Below are 23,978 nucleotides of genomic sequence, written 5' to 3'. Positions count from 1 at the left end.
GCACACTGATTTTCCACACACAGTTGATCACATAATTTACAAGCTCTTGGTCTGACGGAAGCAGCTTGTTTTTTCACTCCACTTTGGCTTAAATATTCTGCTTCTTATAAGTCTTTAGATCTATATTACGAGAGACGGTACTACGAGGAGATCCCACTTTTTTGGCCACATCCCGAATTGAGACAGTCTTCTTACTGGCATAAGCATGCATGACTTTTTGGTCCAAAGTTTTGTCCACCGGACCCGGTTTTCACCCAGTTTTTTTTGTCCACGAAGCTACTTCGGAATCGAATTTCAGACTGCTCCAATGCTTAGTTCTTCCATTTTCGCCAAAAAAGTCAGCAAATTATTTGGGATAGTACACCATTTGTGCACGATATTTTTTGATTGGAGCTCACGGTACGCAGAGCTCTATGTTAAACTCTAAACAACAACACCCAGCAGAATTCAGCCGTTTTAACGGCATCCGGAATAAGCAGGGTTGCATAAAAATCGTGCTTAGATATATTGGGACACCCTATACTTCAGTATCACAAAGTTATGACTATTTTGTTCTGGATAATAAAGGCCAAATAACACCTCACTAAGATATATTTGGTAAAATCAGCCATCAGATTCGAATTTTTGAGAAATTTTCACTTAACTATTTCGTTAAAACGTTTTAAACGAACACAAACATATATTGGATATCAATGAAACTTGACATTTTCTTTAAGAGAATTCATTAACTCAACAACAAATTCGTACTTCTTTCGATAATATGATGCATCTTACAAATGCTAACACCACCAACCCACAGAAAGTGTACTATTCCGTGTCCGGGATTCGATCTCATGACCGTTGGCTTTGAAGACTCGAAGGCTAACCTCTACGCCACGGACGGCGAGAGACTTAAATATTACGTTTCCGTAAATCGTGCCTAATAAGTAGCTTAAATTGAAAATTATAGAAATCACAAACTCATTAATCTTCAAAACGAAAAAAAAAAAACCAAAAAAAAAACATGATAGGGAAAGTATGCGTATCTTTCAACACTTTCGATATGAATTTGCAATTTTACATTTTCTACGATATGATTCTTTGGTGATTTTTAGCATGTTATTGTTGATTAAAATTTTAATTTCTTGTTTATATTATACCAGTTTAAGAAAATTGTGTTACACTTTGTTTGGTACTCAAACATATATAATCTTGCAGTAATAAATGAAACTATTTTTTTAGAGTAATTTTGAATGTCATAGAGGATAACATATATTTTTAAGTGAAACCAATACTTATTTCTATTGAAAGATGTCATTCAAAACGAACAGTGGGTATCGAATCACCAAATGAAGGCCGAATATGTATGAGGTAAGACAATAATTCAAGGTTATATCATTATACTATACAAACATTCCATGACTTTTGGACTGGTTTTTTTTTATAAGTTGTTGATTTTCAATTTTTTTTAGCCCAAGAACCCCATCGAACTATACATATTCGAAAAGATTATTGACGCTCTACTGCATGGGTGGCCAAACCATGGCCCTACATCCCCTACATACTCTACATCGCAATTTCCGCAGGATGTCTTCAGATTTTTACACAATTTAATAATTTGCTCATTGCAGATTTACACTACAAACATTATTAAAATATTTCATTTGAAAAGTTATTAACTTTCAATGCATTTCGATATACCACATTATAATTTCAGCTGGAAAATTACAAAATAATGTGAATTTCTAATACAGTTTTTGTTACGGAAAAATGATAAATCTTCTGGGGGATCCAGAATACATGTATCAATTTTGAGTTTTGGATTTATCACCGCGATTGTTTGTTCTTCGAAATTATCGACGTTTTTCGGTAACTCACAAAAACTTCGATAATTTCGAAGAACATATATCAATTTTAAAAGCTGCAAAATGTCATGTGTTTTAAAGTCACAAAAATTTTCAAATTTTGTTGATTATGATTAATGATCCCGCGCCGATCCTCCGGTGCATAGGGCCGTGGTAAAAGACCTCCACTGTTGACGATCCGGAGCCAGCGTCTTCACCTGGTCCCAGTCAAGATTCTCGTCGACAGTTCGGATTTCAGCGGCTAGGCTTCGCCGCCACGAATTTCTGGGTCTGCCTCTTCTTCGATGACCTTCTGGATTCCAATCTAGCGCCTTTCTGCAAATCTCGTTTTCATCTTTTCGCAGCGTGTGCCCAATCCATCTCCACTTACGTTCCCGAATCTCGATTTCTAGCGCCCTTTGATGACACCGGCGATGTAATTCCTCATTCGAGATCCAGTTGCCAGGCCACCAAGCGCGGATGATATTCCGCAGGCAGCGGTTTACAAATACTTGCAGTTTTCGCGTCGTCACCGCATATGTGCACCAAGTTTCGCACCCGTACAGCAATACGGATTTGACGTTTGAGTTGAAGATTCGGATTTTAGTTCGTAGAGAGATCTGGCGTGACCGCCAGATGTTTCGGAGACTCGCAAACGCAAATCGGGCCTTTCTGATCCGGGTTTCGATGTCTTTCCTGGTACCACCATCAGGCGTTATCTGGCTACCAAGATACTGGAAGCACTCCACTTTCTCAACTTGTTGCCCAGCTACCATGAAACTGGAGGGATTTTCTGTGTTGATCTCCATCGACTTGGTCTTTCCAACATTGACTTTGAGACCTGCTGCCTTGGAACTTTCGGTGAGGTCGTCGAGTTTGCTCTGCATATCTGGTTGTGTTTGGGCTAGCAAAACAATATCGTCAGCCAGGTCAAGGTCGTTCAGTTGCTCCATTGTTGAAGGATTCCACGGCAATCCTCGGTTCGGTGCACAGTCAATCGATCCAATCAGAATCTCATCCATTACGATTAGAAAAAGTAGCGGTGATAGAATACATCCTTGTCTCACTCCAGCAGTTACCGGGATTGGTTCGGACAAGACACCGTCGTGCAAGACCTTGCACGAAAATGCCTCATACTGTGCTTCGATGAGATGGACTAGTTTCTCTGGGACCCCTCGTCGCCTTAGAGCCGCCCAGATGTTTTCATGGTTAAGTCGGTCGAATGCTTTTTCGAAATCAACGAACACCAGCAGAAGAGAGTCCTGGAATTCGTTGATTTGTTCCAGTATGATTCGTAGCGTTGTGATGTGGTCCACACATGATCGTCCGGATCGGAATCCAGCTTGTTGCCGTCGGAGTGTAGCATCTATTTTCTCCTGGATCCTGTTCAGAATCACTTTGCAGAGTACTTTGAGGGTTGTACAGATCAACGTTATGCCTCGCCAGTTACCGCACTCTGTCAGGTCTCCTTTCTTCGGGACCTTTACAAGGATACCCTGCATCCAGTCGGCCGGGAATGTTGCAGTATCCCAGATGTCAGCGAAAAGACGGTGCAACATTTGTGCTGATAGGGCAGGGTCGGCTTTCAGCATTTCAGCAGGGATGCAATCGATCCCAGGTGCTTTGTTGGATTTCATGTTTTTGATTGCCGCTTCTATTTCAGCCAGCGAGGGCGCTTCCGAGTTGACGCCATTAATGCGACTTACTGTTGGCGCTTCGAGCTGCGGGTTTTGTTGGCCATCGCTATTCGTGACTTGGAAGAGTTGTTCGAAGTGCTCAGTCCATCGTTTGAGCTGATCTGTTCGATCGGTCAATAACTGACCTGCTCGGTCTTTCAGCGGCATTCTTGCATTAGTCCTTGCACCACTGAGGCGGCGAGAAATGTCATAAAGTAATCGGATATCTCCATTGGCGGCGGCTCTTTCTCCCTCTTCGGCTAGGGAGTTTGTCCAGGCTCTCTTGTCTCGTCTACAAGCTCGTTTAACTGCCTTTTCCAGCTCCGCATATCGTAAGCGGGCGGCTGCTTTGGCTGACCCGGTACATGCCTGCTCAATTCCGACTTTCGCCTTTCTCCGATCATCGACCATCCTCCAAGTTTCATCCGACATCCATTCACTCCTTCTTCCACAAACTTTACCGAGAGTACCATGGCTCGTCGTGATAAAGGCATTCTTGATTCCACACCACTGTTCTTCGACTGTTCCGTCTGTCGGCAGCTCCGAGGCTCGGGATTCTAGCTGTTCAACGTATGCCCTTTTCACCTCTGGATTCTCCAACCGGCGGACGTCGTATCGACACCCGACTTTCTCCTCGCGCCGTTGGACACGCGCAACTCTCAGTCGTATCTCGCCAAGGACGAGATGATGGTCAGATGCAATGTCTGCGCTTCGTTTGTTGCGGACATCAAGAAGGCTCCTTCTCCATTTTCGGCTGATGCAGATGTGGTCAATTTGATTTTCTGTTCGGCCATCTCGGGATACCCAAGTGACCTTATGTGCTGGTCGATGGGGGAAGAGCGATCCGCCGATCACCATGTTGTTGTTGCCACAAAATTCTACAAACAGCTCTCCGTTTTCGCTCATCTGTCCTAGGCCATGGCGCCCCATGATGCGCTCAAGGTCCTGATTGTCGGAGCCAATCTTTGCGTTGAAGTCGCCCAAATGGATTTGAATGTCACCCTTCGGAATTCTCTCAACCACGCTGTTCAGTTGACTGTAAAACTGCTCTTTCTCCTGCAAGTCGGCAACGTCAGTTGGCGCATAACACTGGACCATTGTAAGGTTTCTAACCCGTGTTCTGAATCTGGCTACGATTATTCTTTCGTTTATCGGTTCCCATCTAATGAGGGCCGCGTAGGCCTGCGGGCTTAACAGGAAACCAACTCCTCGTTCCCGAGTAGCATGTTCTCCTCGTATGCCAGAGTAAAGCAGGACTTGCCCGGATTGTGTCTTGTGTTCTCCAGTATTAGGCCAACGGACTTCGCTCAGTCCCAGAATTTCAAGCTTGAGGCGGCTAGCCTCTCTAGCAAGTTGTTCCAGTTTGCCTTGTTGGGCAAGGGTTAAAACATTCCAAGTTCCAATTCGTGTCCGTGTTTTCATGCTAAAAGTCGTCGCCAAAGTTCCAGGTCGGTCATTTCTTTCGGATTCCGTAACAATTTCAAATCGGGAACAGTAGGTTGTTAGCCTAAAGTCCCTATCCCGCGATGGGGCTGCCATCTTGGACTTAGCTGGCGGGAGCCGCATTTCATAAATTCAGCCGCTTGCTGCAAGACAGACGCTGTTTGAGCCGCCCCTGACCTGGAGAACAGACGCTCGGTTGTTGTTGCACGCCGCCCCTGACCTGGGGAACAGACGCGTGCGGCCACCTTCTCAGTCTGCATGCGACCAAAGCATCCACCGGGGTTGGGTACCCGATCTCCGCTTAGGTTACTCGCACCCCAGCCGGCACCGCGGGGAGGTAGAGATAGGAGTTGTGAATAAGAGGTGATATGACCACTATGGGGTCTCGTGTTGCACATTATCCACCGTTTACCAGCCAAATTTTGTAATCTTACGGAAATTTAAGGAAGCTTGTCACAAACCCGTCAGATAAATTGTCCTCATGTCGATAAAACATTCGCAAAAAATTCGAAACCATTAAAATTTTTTGTTATTATTCTACTGTTAAGCCCATTATTCCATTATAGATTAAAATGTTAAAAATGTGCTATCATTTTAAAAATTTGATCTTTGATTTTTTTTAAATTTATTTAAATTATGATTCCTAAACTAATGCAAATTGTAAAAAAAAAGTTAAAACATCGCCAACAAAAATAAAAAAATATCAACTTTTCAGATATGATGAAAAGATTGAGGAAACATAAGATTCAATGAAAGGAAGAACGTTAGCCATGAATATCATGATTTTTTTTAAAGATGAAACGACGAGACAACCATTGCCGAAAATAAAAGATTACTTTTTTCTAGTTTAGAGGAGTTTCATTTTCAATCTTCAAATTTTTAAAAACTGTTTGGACTGTGTCAAGTTTTGAAAAAAAAAAGTTTTCTTTGGATGTTTCGATACGTTCACTGTTTGAAAATCCAATTTTATAGTACGCATTTCATTTGAAACTGCATTTTGAATTGTTGAAGATAGTTCGGTTTGTAAACTATCAATAATGGAGTTCTGATTTTTTTTAATTAATAATTTTAAAATAAGTTTCTCAACAGCTTGGTTTGCAAAAGAATAAATGATCGTTCATTGATGTGAAACGCTGCCGTTTAAATTACGACATCTGAAATGGGCATTCTTGAAGCAGTGCGCACATGTTGAAAGTGAGTTGAAATTTTTTTTCAAGACGCTCGCAGTCGATACATCCCAAGCAACCAAAAGTCGCATTTTTACTTAAAGATGGAACTCCAAAGTTCACATTTGGCCGAAAAAATGTTTAACGGGAGCTTCAGGTGACTCTTGTCGCGTAAAAGTTACTCAGGAACTTCTATCGCCCTTTAAAAAGGTTAAACTATCGATAAAGGAACTTCTAGGCGCTTTTAATTGAACTTCTTTCAAGAAGGTCGATAACGTTCGCGTAACATTCTAAAACGCACCATTAAGATACTTGAAGGTGTGTGAGAATTCTAAGCGACATGTCAAAAATGTCTATCAATTCTGTACTGATATTTACGAATGGAATTCGATTCGAGATTTTTTCGAATTTTTCTTATAAATGTTAAGATATTCGAACCAATTTTTAATGATGCGAATTTTTGTAGCTATTCATATTGTGTACTGAAAGTCGGCAACCTAGCAATCTGACATCTGAATGTCAGAGCAATCTGTCAATCGGATTTTTTTTCGCCGCGTAGAAGTTCCTTAACATTCCCTTAGAAGCTGAATAGCGTTCTCTACAGCCACCTAAATGAACTTGAAAGTAGCTTTAAGAACTTAAATTTTGGGCTGCTTAGCATTCTCTTCAGACACAAACGAGAGCTGGTTAAGCTTCTATGGAACCTTTTAAAGGGAATTCTGGTTGCTGCGCATATATCACATCATTTTCATTGAACCATTTTTTTAAAGTAAAAGTTAGATAACCCAACATAGTACAGAGGTCAAAAATAACTTTTTTTGGGTTTGAAAAATTGTGCGATTATGAAAAAAATTTAATGTACTTTGGAATTCCCACAGTTTAAAAATTCCTGCAACAAATTTACCCAACAGAAGTTCAAACCATAAATTAAAAACTTATAAATTTTAAATAACCCTTGATGTATATAACATATATTGATATTTAATTTGGTCTGGATAAACACAAATGTAATTTTAGTAGGGGAGCGTGGGGTAACGTGGGCCATGGGGAAACGTGGGCCACTTCAAATATCTTAGCTGTGTGTTGAGATAAAAATCCCAATCCAACTGTCATCGTCGTCGCTTTGCGTAAGCATGTTTTACTATATGTTGTTGACTATCATATGCTTCTTTTATGAAACTAGCCTATAAAAATGTACTTACATAATTAAACAAGGACCCGCAAAATTGCATCCGTGTGAGAACTAAATTACATAACAAAAATATGCTCATACGCTTATGATATTGGTTTTGTCATGTTCTTTCAAGTGGAAATGGAATTTTTGATGAAACATAAATAGGTCACACAAACGCAACCAATTTCCAAATCATTGCTTGTCGGGAACCGTGGACCACATTTTGTGGGGTATCTTGGGCCACCTATATATTGGTGTTTTTATACACGTTCAGAACTTAAAATACGTTATTACTATTTGTAAAGTATTCTCATGCCAAATTAAGAATTATGAAAAACGTTTTGTCCATCTTTTCTAATGCGATAGAGACGAACAAAAATCCTATATATGGAATTTTGCCGAAACGTTCACGAGCCAGGTGTTAGGATCTATTCGATCATACACAACTCTCTTTTCAGTTTCCTCATCTGAAATCGCTTTAAAATAACTAAATGAATTATGAAATTTCAGTTTTGGGTCAACTCATAAACTTTGCACGTTTTCTAGTCAATTTGGATTTGGTGGCCCACGTTCCCCCACAGTTTTTAAAAATCCAAAAAAAATTACTTTTTTTTAAATCAGTCAAAACTCGCAAATTAATGTGTTTGAAAAATAACAAAAAATGCCTTATGATACCTCAAAAATGTAAAAAACCTTTCTATTTATTATTTTAATTTTATCTTTTCTCATAAAGAAGTTATGAAACAAAGAAAAAAAGTGGTCCATGATACCCCACTCTCCCCTAGTAAAATGTTTCTAATTTAGTAACGAAAATAATAATTTTGTCTGAGAAACGTGTTCTCAATAAATTTTAAAATTATTTTTCAGCTCAATCCAAGTAGAAACAGTAGCAACCTGTACCGAATCTTATTAATTTTGTCATACCTATATATTTTTGAAAGAAACAAATAAAAAAATAATAATTTAATTTCATCATCATTGAACCAGTTATTCATTTATTTGCTCTGAATATTGAAAAAAAAAATGGTTGTAGCGCCCGCCAATCTATCTCATCTTTGAAATTTGGCCCGCCTGTTGAAAATGTTGGCCACCCATGCTCTACTGCATACGAGCCCATGTATGTCCTCAACATTTTATTCACATTTTTTGGCATATTTCAGCACTGTAGAAAGATTCAAACAATTTTAATACATCAAAAATTTATCTGGTATTTATAAAACCTAAAAAATATTTAATTTTTTACCTCTTTTATAACACTATTTAAACAATAAAAACTATTGAAAATAAATAGATTTTTTTACATCAATTGCTTAGTTAGAGGTCAATAAAGTTATTCCCGTATACAAGGGATGAATCATCCTAAAGGATGAAAATCCCGGAAAACAAAAATCCGTATACGATTTTTGTTCCCGTCCTACAAGTCTTTTCTTTTTTCCGTAAAACGGTCATAAAGTTATAGAAAAACAAGGTTTAAAACGTGACGTGACGACGCAGGATCTTTTGAAAACAGAATTTTCTTTGCTGCTCAATCAATGTTTCTGCAATATTGGTGTTATTTTGCATCGGATTGTGATGAAAATTTCTACATAGAATTTTTGAGTGACGAGCAATCAATTCCAGATTACAATTTAAGAATCAGGGGTGGCCTAAAGGGATGTTCTATATCAACCTTTGGATGTTTTTGCAATATTGACGATAAATATTCTACATTGAATTGAGAAGAAAACTTTTACATAGGAGTTTTGAGGGACGCTCTATTGTTTTCATGTTTCAAAATTTGTGTTTGGGGTCGGTAAAAGAGATCGTCTATATTTTCTGTTCACAGTTTTTGCGATAGTTTTTTGATTGTACATAGGATAGTAATGGAAAATTGGTACATGAGAGTTTTACAGTAAGGGTAATTGATTACAGGTGTCAAGTTTTGGACCGTGGTCCAAAAAAAGGGTCGTTTATGTTAGTTGTTCACTGTTTTTGCGATATTGTCGTGATTATGCATCGGATTGAGATGAAAATCTGTACATGGGTATTTTGATGGACGAGCAATTGATTTTAATTATCTATTTTGGAGTGAGTTTATTAATTTTTCACTATATTTGCAATATTGAGTCTAATAATATATATTGCAATTCATTGGGTTGTGTTAAAAATTTGCACATAGTGGTTTTAAGGGACGAGTAATAGATTTCAGGTGTCAAATTTTGGATCGGGGGTCGGCAATTGGGGTCGTCTATATTAATTGTGCACTGTTTTTGCTATATTGTCGTGATAACGCATCAGTTTGAGATCAAATTTTGTATACGGGTGGTTTGAAAGACGGGCAATCGATTTCAGGTGTCCAATTTTGGATCAGCGATCGAAAAAGGGGTCATCCATATGAAATTTTAACTGTTATCACGATATTGTCACGATTAAACATAGGATTGTGATGAAAACAAGTACATGGGAGTTCCACAGCTCGGGTAATTGATTTAAAAAGTCTAATTGTTGGGCACTTACTATGCATCGAATCGAGACGGAAATTCGAATCGACACGGCAGCTTTACAAAATGAACAATCAATTCATGATTTCAAATTCTGAATCAAAGGACAGGAAAAAGGAACGTCTATATAAACTGCTTAAAATTTTTGCAGTAGTTTCGTTATTCTGCATTATCGATCGAATCCTGATTTCATATTAACTGTTTCATATTTTTGCAATAATTGCGTGATCATGCATCCGAACAACCTTAAAATTCGTGAACGGGTGTTTGATAGACAATCGAAAGTTCAAAAATACATAAAAATATTATGTAATATTGTCGTGAAAATGCATCTCTATTACTATTAACACACACTCATCACATATTTGAAGTTAAAAGCGAAACGGAGTTCGTACGGGATCGGCTAATCTCATATAAAATGATAACAAACACATATCAGATCTCTATGAGGTACGATTCGTTTACCATGAACATCCAACGGAACTAATAAATTTTCCGTTCCACTGGTTCTACGTGTGAAATGCCCTGGTAAGGGATTTTTGAGGAAGTTGCTCTGATATTCTCGATACTGCACGGTTCCCCCCCTCAACTTTCAATTAAACAATTGCTTTCCACACAGATTTTCAAAGACCTTAAATCGGAAGAAGGTCTTAAATCTGACTTTATAGTCCATTGTTCACATCTCTAAAAAATTTATCGTGATGTATCTCCTTTTCAATGTTTCACAGATAATCAATTAACTCAATAATTTTTAAAGGCTTTGTATGCACTTTTTTAAGCAAACGATTCAACTATTTCCCACATAGGGCCACAAAGCCAACCACCAACACTGCACCAATAAAGCTCTTCATCGATGCAAAAATTGATCTTATTACTTGTGAATGAAACGGTCTCTGGATCCGGAGCGCGTCACTTAATCCGTTCGCGGCCTGGGAAAACACTACGAGCGCCGGCGATGACATGTGCGACGAACCATAGCTCGGATTATCCATGGTACGGTTCTACGCGGGCTACTGAACTGCTGCTAAGAATACTTTTAAGTTTCCAAATCCGGGTCACTTTCATCTGGATTTGATCCTTTTGGGGAAACGTTATCACTGGTTTTAGTTTGACCGGGCGTTTAAATTTTAGTTGGGTTGATGTTTAACACAGGTTCACAATCACATTCGAATCGTTGATTTTTATTGAGTCGCTATTGGGCGACAGAAAGTACACTGGTATAAGCTCGTTTGTTCTTTAGTCACTAATCACACATTGGATCATACTCGAATGCATATCACTACTTAAGTACAGTCCATTGGATCATTGGAGTGTCGATTCGATTGATTCGGTTCCCGGTTTGGTTGGTTAGTCGATAGGTTCTAGGTACTAGGTTCGCGTTACGACTGCAACTAAATCTAATGTCGCGCACTAACTGAACTGCAGTCCGAGGGACACTCCGGGACTACCCAGTAGTTGGTAGTCATTTAAAATGTTCACTAACTCGCCGGGAGAGAGAGATTCACTTCTAAACAGACATGGAGTCCATGTACTGTACACTAACGGAAGACCCACCCACACACTCGTTATCCTGTAGGTCGGTGCCCGGTTGTCCCTGCGGGGGATCGAGGGCGGAGGTCCTCCGATGGATGCACCTGGGTCGAACTGCGACAAGGAGGAGGCAGGGCCGAGGGGGCCAACAGACGACAGTACCAACAAAAAAACTACTCCGAACCACTCCCGTTGTCGTATCGTATCACTGAATTAACTAACTCGCGTCGGCGATCCACGGCAAAAACGAATCTAAACGCACGGCGACGGCAAAAACGACGACAGAATCACGTCCTTCCGCAACTGACACCTGAGATGTACTGGATGGAAGTCGTGTAACACAGATGCAAGCAATCAATCCTCCTCGCAACGGAACGGAACGGGGCGAAGCTGTACGCCTGAGCAAAAACAAGCGGCCGAGTAAGCGAGACCCATAAACCTTATGTCGACTCGCTTCCTCACCCTGCGAGCAAGGATACGACGAGCAAAACAGAGAAATGGCAAACGCAAGGGGTGGGTTTAGTTTCGGTTTGGTTCTTCCTCAAGCGGATTCCACCGCATCGAAAGGAAAAACCGGTCCGGCTGGAGTCCGGCGGGAGTCGGGAGGACCGGGAGCGAGAGTTGATTCAAACTAGTTCCATACGGTTGGTTGGAGTTCATATTTGAGATATTTCAACACTCAACTCTCATTGTGTGTGGAGTAGTTCTTTGATCGCTGGTTGGTAGACTCCGGAAAAGAGCGCGAGAGAGTAAAACCACCATTCGCCAGATTCTCTCTCCCATTTCTATTTACTTCTCAAAAATATGGCCAGTACATAAGCGAAAAGAAAACAGAGAGAGCTTGGCCCACCCCGCTGGCGCAAGCAATTGTTTCCCTCATTCGGAAATCCACAAGAGGCGTGGCCTAATGATGCAGTGCAGTGGGAAAAATCAGAGAGTAGTCCCAGTACTAACAACTAGAAAGAGGACTAGTAGAGTAGATAGGACTACTACATCATCCCCGGGAAAACGAGAACGCAGTTCACCAGTACCTAGTGGAACAAGTCACGAATATTATGAACTGGGTAGGATGTTGTTGTTGGGGGGTTTCAAAGCAATATGAACTCCCAGTCGAACTACCGACGTCCAGTAAGAAGACCAACCAGCTGCAGGATTGGATCGGGGTGAAGTGCGTTGTCCGGAGTTGACTCTGGACTGGGAAGTTGACAACGAAAATAAAACTAGGTTGAATTTTGCGCTATTTATCGGGGCATCAACTACACTGAGCAAGTGTCCGCCTCCGGCGGGGTTCGGAAAGTGGAAGACGATCCGGTCAGTCGTGTGGAGTAGGGCGACCGGTGCTTTTGATTTGTGAACGAGGTTTTAATATACCTACTTGATGTTTGATGCGAGAGATGATAGATAATTGCGGGATTTGGCCGACGAAATATTAAGCTCGAGTGATTTTTTGCTGTCCAAAAGGCAGTTTTGTTCATAAATTCGAAGTTTCTCGACGAACCCAACTTTAGCTTAGAGTTTTGAGTTTTTATGAAAAAATTAATGTGCGTGACAAAAAAGTAAAAAAACTTTTATAAAAATCTATCAATTTTATGGTTTAATTTTCTAATAAAGGACTTTAATCGCCTCATTTTGCTCAATTACCCTTTTTTTAGGAATAACGGTAGAATTCCGATACTAGCAATCTATCTTGCTACAAAAAAGTCATATTAAATTGTGAAAAAATGTTGGCTGAATCAATCGGTGTGTTCCAAGTTTTGTTTTTATTACATCAAGTGACTCATTTTGCCACGTTTTCCTTAAACATAAGAAACTTGTTAATGAAATGCATTACCGTTCCAAACAAAATTGTTCCATGTGAAAAAACGTGCAAACGAGAAAAACGCGATGGAAATTTCAGCTAAATTTACAATATTTCTTTCAAACTATAAATTCACCAACTTTTTTTTTCGTTGTGAACAGTTCAAGTTAATCAATTTACAATGTATTCTGCCAAAAAATACATCTCTTACAAACAACGGAAAATTAGAGCAAAAATTGCTACGTGTGACACTTTTGCGTCAAATCAGAACGCATACCGATGCTAGTTCTACGAAAAACTGTCACACGGCTACACTTTTTCTGTTACTTTAAAAGCTCGTATGATTTCTACTTTTCTCAATACATCAAGATGAACCGTAATTTGAGAAATACGTTACTTTTTTTTATTAGCATTCAGTTTACGAGAAAGGTCTTATTTCTTTCAGATTCCTCTAAATTCATTCTTAAATTCATGCAACATAATCTAAAATGTCCAATTATGAAAGCATCAGCAGAGGTAAAAAAAAAATTGAGTTAATTGTTTAAATATTTTTGTACCTTTTCAGATACTTTTTTATTTGAAACTACGATTTTTTGGTATGGGAGAGTGGGGAATCATTGGTCACTTTTTTTCTTTGTTCCATAACTTCTTTATTATAAAAGATAAAATGAAAACAAAAAATGGTATGGCCTTCAATATTCTTATGGTACTATTTGACATTTTTTTTTTGTTAATTTTTAACAAGTTATTTTCCCTATGTTCTGACTGTTAAAAAAGCAATATTTTTAGGATATTGAAAAATAGTGGGGAATCCTGGGCCACAAAATCCAAATTGACTAGATAACGTGCAAAGTTTATAAGTTGACCCAAAATTGTAATTTCAAAATTCATTTAGTTATTTTAGAGCAATTTCAGATGATGAAATAAAAAAGAGAGTTGTGTATGATCGAATAGCTTCAAAAACCTGGCTCACGATCGTTTTGGCAAAATTCCTTATATTAGGATATATTGACAGTTCTACACGAACACCACCTTAGCAGGAGGCCTCAGCCCTAACCTCAAACCATGGGAGAACAGAATCGATTTTTAAAAAGGGCGCACGATAAACGCGATTTTCCGGCACTAATATCGACAAATTCGCCCTGTGGAAAAGCGACAAAGATATTCGTGTTTTGATTTTTTAGGTGTTCAGAGATGCCAAGTGCATTAATATTTGGAAAATGATTAAATTTTTCTAATTGCATTGTAATTGAAATTATGTGGAATGTGAATTATGTGGATATGTTTAAAATTATCAAAACATGTAGGCGATTATTTTCAAAGTCAAAGACGGGGTTTTCATTAATTTACTTGTTTGTAACAGTGAATGATTTTGCATTCGTTTAAATGTTAGAAACAACTCTTTTTTAATCTACCAATCAGTACAAAAAAATATTTATTTCAGATGTTTTGAAATAACCTTTAAAATTCATTATCAAAAGATGGCTTATCTTCATCCATTTAGGAACGCCCCGTAATGAATTCCAACATTTAGTTGTTGATAATTTTAAAAAAATCAATTCAGTAATATTATAATAAGTTGAAAACAAGCAAATACTAATTGAAGTAACGCACCTAGCATCACTGGTGAGGCCATCAGCAAATCAAAATTTGAGGTTATGGCTGAGGCCAATTTTTCGCCAATGCTATCGTCCGTATATACCCTTATAGGATGGACAAAAAGCTTTTCATAACTCTTCATTTGGCATAAGAAAACTTTACAGATAGGGAAAAAGGTATTTTAAGTTCTGAATACGTATAAAAACATAAAAATATACGTGGCCCAAGATGTGTGGCCCACGATTCCCCACAAGCTATGATTTGAAAATTTGTTGCGTTTGTGTGACTTATTGATGTTTCATCAAAAATTCTTTTTCCACGTGAAAAAAACATGACAAAATTAAGATCATAAGCGTATCAGCATATTTTTGTTATTTACTTTGAGTCTCCCACGGATGCAATTTTTCGGGTGCTTGTTTAATTATGTACATTTTTCTAGGCTAGTTTGTCTAAACTAATCTTTTGTCAAAATTTTTCTGTCACCTCTAGTTTTGGTGATGTGATGTTTATTAGTTCTAAAATGAAGTTGAGATGAGTTTTTAGTTGATGCACTTAAATCTACATGAAATAAAAAATAATGATTCTGATTTGATTCTTATACTTCATTGAATTAAGGAATAATAATTATTAAAACCTTTATTTCACAGTTTTTAAGGTTTTGTCAACAAATGCAGAATTTTTAAAATGATTTGAACCTATTTTCAAAAGTAATTTCGAAAAAAAGCTGATAGAAAAAAATAATCATAAATAGTTCTCAAATGAAGTTGAGATGAGTTGATGTACTCAAATCTACATGAAATAAAATATAATGATTCTGAATTTGTTTCTGAAACTCATCGAATTAAGGAATAATATTTTGACTAAGATATTGAAAAATGATCTAAAAAAGTTCAACTCTACAGTTTTTCAAAATTTGAAATTATATCATTGCTAGTATTACTAACATTAGAATAAAAAATTTCAAAAAAGGTTTTATTTCATTGAACAAATTTGTTAATTCTTTCAATAGGATTTAATGTTTGCTTTGGAAAATCTAGCTTAAATTCAATTTAGCTAAAAACTTTTCGAAAAATTCGTTTAAATTCCCGTATTTTACAAAATGGGATAAAGGAAACAAAAACAAATCTTTTGTATCTTTTTTCGCATAAGTAGAATTACTTGCGATCTTGCCAAAAGTTGATAATTGATTTAAAACCTTTATTTCATAGTTTTTAATGTTTTGTCAACAAATGAAGAATTTGTAAAATGATTTAAGGCTATTTTCAAAAGTTATTTCGAAAAAAATCTGATAGAAAAAAAATACAAAATTAATCATAATATATTCCTGAATTCTTTGCAACTTGAAGAAAAGGAAAATTTGTGGTCTTGTGTTATTTATCAAAACTCTTTTGAATGTCAAATTGAACATTGAGAAGAACAAGAAAGAAAAAAAATGTGGCTAAAATTTGTTTCGTGAAGAATATTTCATATTAACATAAAATTTGTAATGACATACAGATTTTTTTTATAATAATAATGATTGATAATAAAAAAAATGGATATTGGGTTTTAGATTTTAATTTACTTATTTTATTGACTTTTGTGAGTATTTAACATCTCGCACATGGCTCTCAAAATTTGTATTCGATGCATGTATTTTTGAGGTTGAAATAGTTGGTTTCAAATTTGGAACTTAAATATTTAGTTACATTACCCATTCTTAAGATAGGGATTTTATGTGTCAAGCAAGATTTGAGTTTCAATACAAAAGGTTAATTGAATTACAGTTCTTAACTTACAATAAAAAAAAGTTTGAATTCGCGTGGATCATATTCTTGATGTCGTGAAATGAAATGTCTTTGGCCTAAAGCAGTGGTCGGCAACCTTATTAGTCGGAAGAGCCAAAACCCTCAAATTTCCAAAATTTCAGAGTTTGAAAGAGCCTTATCAAAGATTTATTGTATTTGTTTTAAATATAAAAAAAATCAAAACATATGAACGCTCAATGAGCATTAGGCTTTAAATCCATTAGTTTTTTTTCCAACTCTTGAATTCTTCTTTTAAATATGTTTCTGATTACTATTAAGTACATGGATTGTCTCCTGAATCGTAGTCTCTTCTAATATGATTTGATTGTAAAGAAACGAAAGTTTTAAATCCATATAAAGCTTTGAATGATATTAAAGTGATAGATTTGAATATATTTCTGAAAGCAAATCATTTATTATTTCATCAGCAAAGAAAAGCTTTTAAAATAACAAAGTAAAGAGAAATAAATATTCTTTAAATTATCATGCCTTTCAAAGCATTCCCTAGATAAAGATAATCCTTTCCAAAATCCAGAAGTTTGAAGTAAAATTCAACTATATTTAATGTACATAGTCGAAAGTTTAAATCTTCAAAAATTATGATGTTGACAACTAGTAGAATTTTCAAAATTCATGGCATCAAGCGAACGTGTCTTCAGAATTTGATGCATATGGAAAATTCATAAACTCATTTTATGTCACATGGGATTCTTCAGTATTGTAAAATGAAATTCAATATATTGTATATTATACATCAATGCTTGCTAAAGCTGCTGCTGCTTGACCAGTATAAATCTGTAATACACTGGATTCTTTTTTTAAACGATCTTATTTTACACGGTTTTATTTTAAACGAATTTTTTTAAACGATTTTCTCGAAATAAGACGATTTTTGAACATTTTAAAACAGGTTCTACACATTCCCGCTTTTTGTCCGAACCACTCTTGGGTGGTAAATGGATTCGGACGTTGCTTCCCGACGGAAAAATTTGCCGGAATGGTCACTTAGAGACTCTGCGGAAGTTCCGGAACAACCGTGGCTTAAAACCCAAAACAGAGCAATTCAAAACAAATCTTTGAGCTTCCCGGTTTCACTCAAATCACTTCAGAATGGTCTACCTGGTTGGAAATGATCGATTTAAAGTCTAAGTTAGCCACTTTACTCAAAATGAGCGATGAATTTTGCCCGGTTGTTTCGAACTTTTTTTACACGATTTCTTATTTTGCACGAACACAACAATCGTTTAAAAAAAGAATCCAGTGTAGTATGATTTTGTAGCCTTCATAGAAAATTCTTTACAAATAATAAAGAAACAGTACATTTTAACTGAAAAAACCCACTTTTAAAGTTTCAAAACAAAAATTAATAAAAATAAATCAACTGTGATAAACTCTTGATCGAAAAGGAAAAAAAATATATCCGTTACTGATACTTCGGTCAAAGTTGGTGCGCTTTTGGTAAATATTGGCTGCACGCATCACACTAGAAATTTTTAATATGTTCAACGACTCAAAGATTTACATGTTTTTTATTGAGTAGGCTTCCAGATTTTTTCTGGCCCGGCAAATCCGGGCATTTGGTTTCTTAATTTTAAACTCAAAACCAGGTAAAAAATGGGCAAATCCAGCCAAAATCTAGATATTTTCCATAAAGAGAAAAGCTGAATAATAAACACACGAAAAATGATTTTTTCTAAGGCACATTAGCGAATAATAACATGCGAATTTATTTCGCTAAAACAAGTTGAGAATTTGAAATTTTGTAAAAATTGTGAATAAACCTGAAAAAACGGGTCTTTTTCCTCGATATCCAGGCAACTCGAACGGAGCTGGCATTTTCCCATTTTTCCTTTGAAAATTTGGGCAAGCTCCTGGTATACCGGGCAATCTGGAATGCTAATGAGATAATTAATACATTAAAATTGGAGTATTCAGGTACATTCAAATAATCGTTTTCAATTTAAATAAATATGATAGGATTGAGGTGGTTTTTGTAATATTTTTTTATGTTTTTAAGAGATTAACAAGATTTCGGAAATTTCAACTGATTCATTTTCGTAGAGGGCAAAAAAGTGATTGCGGGTGCTGAAAATGTAAAATTTGATTAGGGTTACCGTGTTTTATAACAAAACAGAGGCTTTTTAAGAACTACTTTTTTGAAAATGATAAACTTTGAAGTTCCTGTATTTGTGTTCGATTGATTGATTGTATTTTGATATATATTTTTACATAAGTTTTGGAAATAAATCATTTGATTTAAGTTTTGCTGTTTCAAAACAACAGTTACTCTTTGCAGTTACGATTAATGATAAATTAAATCTTGATCTCTATGCTGATGCTTCAACACTAAGAAACTAAAATTTGTTAAATTATGCTTCAAAATTAATGCTATTTTGCCATTTTGTCCTTCCCGCTAATTCCTAAATCGAATGCCATTTTAATACTCTCTTCTGAACTTATGAAAATCCGTGTGCTAGGTCGCAAGACTCAAATATCGCCTTAGCACGATTTTATAAATATTTGATACAAAAATATATATAATATTAGCGTAGTGAACTAAAGAGCCCCATGCGGCTCGCGAGCCTCAGGTTGCTGAGAGAGATTTAAGACTACAGTCCATTTTTTGACATGCTTGCTTACAATAATTGTTGAGCACTTTCTGGAATCAAAAATTTCCTGGTTATTATGGGAAATTAATTTCTTGATCTGAAAATTTAACTTCGACAAAATCTCCATGGAGGGGGGGGGGGGGTCTTAAACCCCTAAACCCTCCCCTCCTCCCCGTTCGCACGGCCTTGACTAAAGGGATTTGGTAATTTGAAAATTGCATTATAATGACACACCCTTATGAACACTAATAATAAACCCGATTTAATACACTTAACAGTGGATTGGAGCCTTTCTAACAGAGTTTAAATTATATTTGGAAATATATAAAATAATATAGAATATACATGATAGATTCCTTCCCTCTGAATCATATAAGTATGATTTCAGATATTCAAACACGAAAAATTCCAATCTCAATATAAAAAAATGATGCCTGATACGTTTTTTTTGGGGAAAAGCGAACTGGTATGTAAGGAGCTCATTTTATGTATGGAAAGAATGGTATTTAAACAGTAGAATTTCCAAGATTTATAACACGCTGAAATGGTGCCGTGGTAGCAACCAGAACTATCACGTTGCTGGTCACGGTTCGAATCTTACTGTTTTTTTATGCTTTTTTTTACTGAATAAGTAAAACCAACTACAATATTGATGGATAGCCGTGACGCGTGCCCTAGCATGATACCTTTTTTAGAGCTCAACCATGCATAGAGGAAAAATTCCCACAAAAGGAGGGGAAAGTAATATGACTATTAATGATTAATCTCATTCTGGAAACTAAATCTGAAATCTTATTCTGATTCTAAAGTTTGAATTTTGAGTTACAACACTTAGTCTAATATTTGAATATAAGTTCCAATTTCAAATTCCAGGTTGATCTTTAATCCAAATTCTTAATCAGAATTCTAAATCTGAAATCTCAATCTGAATTCTGAATTTGAACTCTGAATTTGAATTCTAAATCTGTATTCTGAATCTGAATTCTGAATCTGAATTCTGAATCTGAATTCTGAATCTGAATTCTGAATCTGAATTCTGAATCTGAGTTCTGAATCTGAATTCTGAATCTGAATTCTGAATCTGAATTCTGAATCTGAATTCTGAATCTGAATTCTGAATCTGAATTCTGAATCTGAATTCTGAATCTGAACTCTGAATCTGAATTCTGAATCTGAATTCTGAATCTGAATTCTGAATCTGAATTCTGAATCTAAATTCTGAATCTGAATTCTGAATCTGAATTCTGAATCTGAATTCTGAATCTGAATTCTGAATCTGAATTCTGAATCTGAATTCTGAATCTGAATTCTGAATCTGAATTCTGAATCTGAATTCTGAATCTGAATTCTGAATCTGAATTCTGAATCTGAATTCTGAATCTGAATTCTGAATCTGAATTCTGAATCTGAATTCTGAATCTGAATTCTGAATCTGAATTCTGAATCTGAATTCTGAATCGGAATTCTGAATCTGAATTCTGAATCTGAATTCTGAATCTGAATTCTGAATCTGAATTCTGAATCTGAATTCTGGATCTGAATTCTGAATCTGAATTCTGAATCTGAATTCTGAATTTGAATTCTGAATCTGAATTCTGAATCTGAATTCTGAATCTGAATTCTGAATCTGAATTCTGAATCTGAATTCTGAATCTGAATTCTGAATCTGAATTCTGAATTCTGAATCTGAATTCTGAATCTGAATTCTGAATTCTGAATCTGAATTCTGAATCTGAATTCTGAATCTGAATTCTGAATCTGAATTCTTAATCTTGTAAATCTCATTTTGATTGTTTTGCATCACGCGGTTTTCAACATTGAAATTTCTTTCATCCAAAATTTTTTTTTATGATTTCGGATTTTACAACTTTTAATAGTATGGTTTTACCCCTAAAAGTATGCAGCAAACTTAATTTCAGAAAAATTGTGAATAAAAGTTTTCACAAAACAAAATCGTGTTTTCATGCGTAATGATTTTTAAGTCATCGCAAATTTATCAAAAACTGTGAAAATTGGTATTCTTGGAGAAACAATTCCAGAATTGAAAATTGATAAAGTGAGGAGAAATTTTACGGATGATGAAAAGAGCGAAAGAACATTTTTGCAAGGAAAATTTATTAACGTACACCATACTTTACCTCGCAACATCCAGCTTCATCAATTTTTAATTCTGATATTCTTTCTCCATGAATCTAAATTTTTCACCGATATGCCGAAAATAAATTTACAAAAATTCTGAATCTGAATTCTGAATCTGAATTCTGATTCTGAATTCTGAATCTGAAATCTGAATCTGAATTCTGAATCTGAATTCTGAATCTGAATTCTGAATCTGAATTCTGAATTTGAATTCTGAATCTGAATTCTGAATCTGAATTCTGAATCTGAATTCTGAATCTGAATTCTGAATCTGAATTCTGAATCTGAATTCTGAATCTGAATTCTGAATCTGAATTCTGAATCTGAATTCTGAATCTGAATTCTGAATCTGAATTCTGAATCTGAATTCTGAATCTGAATTCTGAATCTGAATTCTGAATTCTGAATCTGAATTCTGAATCTGAATTCTGAATCTGAATTCTGAATCTGAATTCTGAATCTGAATTCTGAATCTGAATTCTTAATCTGAATTCTGAATCTGAATTCTGAATCTAAATTCTGAATCTGAATATGAGTTCTGAATCTGAATTTTGAATTCTGAATTTTGAATCCTGAATTCTGATTCCTAAACCTGTATCCTGAATTTGAAAACTGAATCTGAATTCTGCATCTGAAATTGAATCTAAATTATGTATGAGTATGTAGAAATGAAAAAAAAAAAACATAAATTCATTCTTCAACACGGGTAAAAAAAACGAGGGTCATAAGATCTTCATATAAATTCCCCCCCAACGCAGTTTCCTGTACGGCTCTGCATTTTGTTGACACCCGGCATGGCTTTAGACACTATAATTTCATAAATGAAATTATAATGTCTATAGGCATGGCGGACTCTGAAGGAAACGCCCATCCGCCATTTGCTGCATTGAAAAGCAAGAAGTGTAAGATATAAACACTGTTGCCGTATTTGCCCCAGCAGACTGAGAAACTGCCCAGACCACGGTGCGTCTTAGTAATGCCTTTTACCTATTTGAGTTTGAGCCGCTCTCTATCAAGCGTGCCGATGGTTTATTGGATAGCGCTTGAAACTTTGAATCTGAAGGGTTTTGGTTCAAGTCTCGAGTTAATAAATATTATTTTTTTATTTTGATTATCTCCAATTTATAAATGATTGCTGGTGCTGCTGCTTCGAGGCGCCACTAGCAACTTTTTTATATGCCATAATAAGTATGATATGTATTTGGTAAAGAAAACGGTTTCAACTATTTTGTTTTTTTCCCGTTTTTGAAAGGGTTGTGTAGAAAAAAAAATGCATTCTTTTGAGACTAAAATCATTTTAATTGTGCAGCCCAGTTTCGCAAAAACGTTCTTGACATTTTTAAAATGGCACATACAAATCCACGGACATCAACAGAACTCGTCGAGCTGAGTCGATAGGTACCTATAAAGGTATGTCTAAGACCCATAATTAATGATCTCTCAAATCGACCGATAACCAAACCTTTCTGTTAGAAAGGCAAAAAGGTACCAAACCATGTCTAGTAAGTTTTTTTGAGGGAAAGCGAACTGGCATTTTAGGAGTTTGTTTTATAGAAGGAAGGACTGGTATTTAAAATGTTTAATTCTCTTTGAAATCGTAAGCTGACGTGGAGTTGTGGTAGCGTTCCAAACTCTCGCGCAGCTGGTCACAAGTTTGATTCTTGCTGATTTATTTTTAATTTTTTTTCAACTCGATAGATCAAACCAACTACAGTGTTGATGGCTAGCGGTTACGCGTGGCTTGGATGATACCTTTTTTAGAGCTCAACCATGCGTAATACAAAATATTCCCACAAAACTTCCTCTACCCTATTCAGAATCTGAATTTTCAATCTGAATCTGAATTTTGGATATGAGTTCTTAATCTGAATTCTTAAGATATTTTAAGAAAAGTTAACCGCCGTTCATTGATTTTTGTAAATTTGTGTATCGGCATACCGGTGAAAATTTATGTTCTTGGAGAAAAAATGTCAGAATTGAAACTTGATAATGATGAATAGATAGTGAGGAGAAAATTTACAGATGTTCTGATGAATCTAAATTTTACATCTACATTCAGAATTCTGAAATCTTAATTCTGAATCTCAATTATGTATGAGTATGCTGAATGATCAAGTATGGTTAAAAAAAACAAGGTCTAAAATCTTCGAATGATTTCCCCCCAACGCAGTTTTCTGTACGGCTCTGCTTTTTGTTAATGCCCGAACATAGGTCTCTGAAGGGAAGGAAACGGTAAGCCGCCATTTGCTGCATTGAAAAGCTAAACGTGTTAATTATATTTTCCGCTGTTGCCGTATTTGCACCAGCAGACTGAGAATCTGCCCAGAAAACGGAGCGTCTTAGTAATACCTGTAACCCATTTCAGTTTTAGCGTCTCAATCTTAAGCGTCCCAATAGCCTATTGGATAGCGTTGGTGACTTATGAGATGAAGGTTTTGGAATCGATTCTCATGACAGAATTTTTATTTTTTTGTTATCATCAATATAATCGAATAATTGCTGGTGCTGCTGCTTCGAGGCGCCACTAGCAACTTTTTTTATGCCATAATTTGTATAATATGCATTTCGTAAAAAACTTGTTTCAACTATTTTGTTTTTTTCCCGTTTTTGAAAGGGTTGTGTAGAAAAAAAAATGCATTCTTTTGAGACTAAAATCATTTTAATTGTGCAGCCCAGTTTCGCAAAAACGTTCTTGACATTTTTAAAATGGCACATACAAATCCACAGACATCAACAGAACTCGTCGAGCTGAGT

The 23,978-nt window shown here is 36.1% G+C and overlaps 1 protein-coding gene across 5 annotated transcripts in view; it reads right to left on the bottom strand.

Moving 5' to 3' along the window:
• The window catches only part of LOC129747392 (protein Teyrha-meyrha), a 109,821-nt gene extending 98,220 nt beyond the window's left edge, over window positions 1-11,601 (bottom strand). For all 5 annotated transcript variants that reach the window (XR_008737501.1, XM_055741588.1, XM_055741590.1 and 2 more), the window contains exon 1: window positions 10,638-11,601. Coding sequence is in view for 4 of the 5 variants with exons in the window: in XM_055741588.1 (XP_055597563.1) it covers window positions 10,638-10,754 (117 nt within the window). In the remaining variant the exon portion in view is untranslated. The remainder of the gene's footprint in view (window positions 1-10,637) is intronic.
• Between the last annotated feature and the right edge of the window lie 12,377 nt (window positions 11,602-23,978).

Source organism: Uranotaenia lowii, chromosome 2, assembly GCF_029784155.1.
Source record: "Uranotaenia lowii strain MFRU-FL chromosome 2, ASM2978415v1, whole genome shotgun sequence".
Lineage (NCBI taxonomy): Eukaryota > Metazoa > Arthropoda > Insecta > Diptera > Culicidae > Uranotaenia > Uranotaenia lowii.
This window is presented reverse-complemented; position numbering and strand designations above follow the sequence as displayed.